This window comes from Diabrotica undecimpunctata, chromosome 6, assembly GCF_040954645.1.
Source record: "Diabrotica undecimpunctata isolate CICGRU chromosome 6, icDiaUnde3, whole genome shotgun sequence".
Taxonomy (NCBI): Eukaryota; Metazoa; Arthropoda; class Insecta; order Coleoptera; family Chrysomelidae; genus Diabrotica; species Diabrotica undecimpunctata.
Window position 1 is genome coordinate 159,491,314 of NC_092808.1, and position 5,260 is coordinate 159,496,573.

General features: G+C 34.6%; 1 protein-coding gene across 1 annotated transcript; it reads left to right on the plus strand.

Annotated features, from left to right (window-relative positions):
• Positions 1 to 4,378: 4,378 nt before the first annotated feature.
• LOC140444688 (zinc finger BED domain-containing protein 5-like) lies at positions 4,379 to 4,996 on the plus strand. The gene has a single exon (XM_072536452.1). The coding sequence runs from the start codon at positions 4,379 to 4,381 to the stop codon at positions 4,994 to 4,996; it is 618 nt and encodes a 205-aa protein (XP_072392553.1).
• Positions 4,997 to 5,260: the final 264 nt, after the last annotated feature.

The window sequence follows — 5,260 nt, forward strand, 5'->3', positions numbered from 1 at the left end:
TCCGAAAAACTTTATAATTATCTGCGAGACAAATTGGCAAGAGTCGAGTCTAAATATTAAGCACTTGAAATATTCCTGTACTCTGTCCATGAGTTCCGAAGCATTTTCCTTCAGTATCACCTCTCGAAGAGGTCAATTCTTTTCCTGTGTCTTCTTGTACAGAGAGCAATTTTCTATATTTTTGATAATCATCATCATCATCACGTAGCGCTACAACCCTGGGTGGGTCTTGGCTAATTGTACAACTTTTTCCAATTTGTTCGGTCTTCCATCAACCTAGGGTCAAATGGAATATTCATTTTCCGGAGATCTGCTTGGATGTTATCTCTCCTTCGCATTCTGGGACGTCTTTTGCCTGTGGGAATCTCCTTTCATACCAGTTTTGATAAAAGACTCAGTATTTTTGGCCATTTTTATTCTTCTATATATTTCCTACGTGTTTTAAAAGAGTCTGTATTACTAATGAAGGTTTCTAGATAATTAGACTCGTTACCTATTTTAAAATTAGAAATCCACAATTTACTATATATATACACCGGTATTTTAGGAGCCACGCCCTTCCGGTAGGGATCTATGGAGGAGTATCACCGAGACTCAAGCCCTTATCTCTCGCCGTACTGATCCACCATAGGCTGATGAGACACCAGCATATTCTAGTCCAAGCTGCAGATTCATCTAGATTTTAAAACTGCTGCGTTAGCCTTTTTTATTTTTCTGTACACCGAGCTGGGGTTCGAACTCACATCCACTGTACCGTTCGACAGTGAAGCGAATGAGAATCAGCCGCCTAGCCCGCTTGGCTATCTGACCGACACAATTGACTCTATACTAGTTGAAAACAATGATAGAAGAAAAGTAATGGATACAAAAGTACTCATAAACACCAATAATTATGATAATATACTATTATTATACCTTTCTCTTCTAGGTGCCCACTACTTGTCTATTTTTGTAGCTACTTCTCAACGAGATCCTTCCTTTTGATCTACTCCACTGTATATCATTGTGTAATCGTTTAGCTTTTTTTTGTAGACTAAACAAATTTAGACCATATAGGTTAATAACTTCTTTTGATGAAATAAAACTCTTTTGTATACCTCTGTAAAACTCTAGCGAATCGACAAATTATCCTAAAAAAATGAGAGTAGAATTTAAACAATTTTAATATAGTTTTCTGTCGCAATGCGAATGCAGAGGAGCGCAAAAAAGGTCCTATGCAGAAACGCGCCAAAAATATAGGCCCGAGAACATCAAAAGCTTTTAATAATATGACTGTTTTTGATTGTCAACTCTTTGCATAATACAGCCGAAAACAAAGCCCTCTGATAATGTTTTTTTAACGAATACTTTTGATCATAAAGTTCTGTTTAACGTCCTCTACTACTTTTTATTTACTTTTTTGTTTGTTTTTGCATCCTGGCAATTTAGAAGCTGAATGAAATTATTTTTAAACGATTTGTTGTAGGTAACTTTTTTAAAATTATTAAAAGAATAATTAAGAAATAATTGATATCTTGTCGAAAATAAATTAGACAAATTGGATGTAGTTCTGCATCAAGGAACCAACCCACATTTTAGCAGTTTTGAGATAATGAAGCTTTCGATTATAAAAATTAGTGTTGTGTAAACTGCAAAGCAGAACCAACCTATTTATGTGTATAGTTACACTATTTGTGGAATAGTACCCTTACGTATACCCTAAAACGCGGCTACAGAATTCTGCATAAAGGAACCAAACGGGTTGGTTCCTTTATGCAAATTTCATAGATAGATTCCATTGTTGGTTCTGGTTGTGTTTACATAAACCGTTTTATTTCAGTTACATTTTTAGTGTTAAAAAGGAAATGTGGTAAAGTCACTGAAGCATCTTGAAACCTAAATAATATTTAGGATATGGAGAAGGAGATGATAAATTAGAGAAGAACTAGCAAAGAAGTTATTATAAAAAGAATGGCTTAGCTCAAAAGAACACAGAGACACAAAACCTCAAGCAAGAATTCGGGCTAGCCTCACTACACTAGAATTTGACTTTGAGATAAGGGAAAAAGATCTTTTAACCAAAAGAATACAATATAATAAGGCAACTGAAAATCTGAAACTATAAAAAGGGTAAGATAAGAGAATATACAGAAATGCCTAGGAAAATACTGAAATGGGCGCCAGCTAATTTCTGAAGGAAATTAACGAAAAAATAAATGTAGTTATGAACAACAAGGAATAAAGTACTATTGATATAATAACCTGTAATAATTTTAAAAAACCGAAAAAGACACTATTGACCTTGTTCTGCTATATTATAACTGTAAGCAGGAACTGAAATAAAAGCAAAACTACTTGTAACAAATATATTTATAATATTGACAACTAACAAATAACTCACCTATATATACATAGAAAATATAATTACAGTAGTGGGGCTACGGTATACGAGGATAAATGTATTAGTAAATATATAATCTAAGTCCATGGGAGAAGCGAAATCTTAACACTAAGGTTAGTTACTAAAGTTAAATCCTAGATAGGTAAGGTAGGGAATATAAATCCTAAAAAAAAACCGTGACGGTTATACAAAAGAAACTACCTTACCTAACAAATATACGACTAATATGTGTCGAAGTAGCTAAACACCAGATCTATGTGTAAGTGTTATGCTTACACATAGATGCTGGGAGATATCTAAAGTGATCAAGTGTGATGAGTATGGCCAACAGACTCGGAAAGATATATATATAATTTTAAAAACCCCGATACATAAATTTCTTCCCTTCCCTTTTAAAAACCGCTATACATAATCATGAACCCCTTCCCTAACAATGAATCTAATTTAATTAGTTAATAACCATTTACCTAACTTCTTATAGATGATACAAAAACTGTAATAAGTACTAACCTTGGTATATGCATATACAAAGTTGTAAGTTACAAGAAAAAACCTTAACACTATGAAACTTGATGTTAATGTCTGTCACAACACCACCGCTGTCCTGGTTAAGTCCCCTCAAGACTCTGGCGGTCCTTGGGGCTCCGAAAAAAGCGAATGAACGAGAACGCTGTGGTTCTGGAGACAATCGTTTCCTGGTTACCAATGGGTTGAAGTAGGTGTTTGGTTAAACTAATCCTAATATTAATCGTTATCCTAATCGTTATCCTAATCGGGTGAAATCTACAAAAATAAAATTTAGAGAAACATCAAGGCACCCAAAGATGACTGTCAACACATACTCTTACATCGAATTACCACAATAAACAAACATTTTATTTCATCAGCTTACTGTCATCCTGTCTATTTATTGCGTCTGCGCATTTAAAGAATCTAGTAAATTAGGCATGAAAGTTTTTATACCGAGTAGGTATACAAAAAAAACAGAAAAACCCTAATTAGGTGTCCGATAAATTTACGATCTAAGCTCAAGGCCACATGATACATATGAGAAAACTCGGATTTTACACTGTTAATATTTCAAAAGAAAATGAAAATATCAATAAAATGATAGGCCTATAAAATTAAATGATTTAATTGCTCACCTGGGTTTTAAATCATCATTTCGGCAGATTTGGAAGCCGGGTTTTTCAATCAAAATTCTTTATCATATTATGTTGTTCCAATTCCTCCCTTGATGTTCGGGGAAAATATTAAATCCAATCCCAGATTTTCTACTCGATTTTAAGACAAAAAAAATGCCGGTTAAGGCTTGGAGTAATACACCTCGCTGTGTGAGTTGTTGGCCAAAACTGACTTTAGACGAGCGCCTCTTGATCAGTTTCATTGTTACACTTGCGCATCGTATCGTCTATTGCCCATAAACGTTTCATAAACGGGATTCTGAGGGGTTTTAGGATTTTAATAATTCATTATATTAATTAATTATATGTTAGCAGTTGTGACTGCTACAATCTGAATCAACTGATTCAGTGACAACTAGCAGAAATGGAGAAGATGCAAATGTCCACGAGATCCGTTCGAGTCCATCTCGAGTCTGCAAAAATAAAAACGAAAACGCCACTGAAGCATCATTTTTGTTAGTTTGCACATTGGAAAAGCTGAAAACCCCATACCATTGCCGAAGAACTGATTAAATCTTGCGTGGAGAATGTCGTACAATTTATGTTAGCTCCAGATATGACCAAAAAGATTCATAATATGCAGATGTCAAACAGCACTATAAGCAAGAGAATTCACACTATTTCAGACTTTGTAAAGAGAGAGCTTATAAATTGATTTAAAACTTATCAATTCTTCTGTTTACAGCTTGATAAAAGTACCGACGTTGCTAGACTAGCTGTTCTGCTTGTGTTTGTGAGGTTTCCATTCGGGATAAAAATTCAAGAAGAACTCCTTATGTGTGAAGAGCTTAAAAGTTATGCCACTGATTAAGAAATGTTCAAGGCTATCCACGAGTATATAAGAAAAAATGGTATAGGGTGGAGTAAATGTGTGGATATTTGCAGTGATAGAATAAAGGTAGTGGCAGCAAATGCCTCCAGTAGTCGTTGTATCTTACATCGCCATTCTTTGGCAACTAAAAAGATGCCGCAAGATTTGAAAGACGTATTGGATGGTTCTGTGAAAATAATTAACCATGTGAAGAGCCGTCCGCTTGAAGTACGCCTTTTAAAGCTCACCGCTGAAGATATGGGTATGGATCACTTCAATCTTTTGTTATACATAGAGGTCCGGTGGCTATCGAGGGGAACAATTTTAGGAAGACTATTTGAACTAAAAGACCCACTGATTATTACATTTACAAACAAGTCTCTCATCCAAGAATTAAAAGATATCAATTGGCTGCTAAAATTATTATACCTTTTAGACATCTTCGAAATAATAAATAAAACCACCACTTCGCTTCAAGGCAAGGCATTTTTCAAAACATGTGTTGAAAAAAAGAACCTCACAAATGAAATTACTCCTCAAACGAGTTTCTTTGAAATTGTTATTGTTCATTTGCAAGGTTTGAAAGAAAGTATTGTAAACTGTTTTCCTGACAATAACTGAGATGACTTATATAGCTGGATGATGAACCCGTTTTCGTGCGACCTAAAAAATAAACTTGTCGGAATGACAGATAAAGTTTTCCAAAATCAACTTGAAATCAGCTAAGATAGCTTTAAAACTCAAATGCCATGAAGGAATACAAGAAGAGTTCTGGATGCCGGTATATTCAGAAAATAATGTTGGCAAGTTTGCTGGTGAAAAAACTTGTGTGTTTCACATCGACTTATCTCTGTGAGTCTTCTTTATTCTCTAAGATTCTCATAA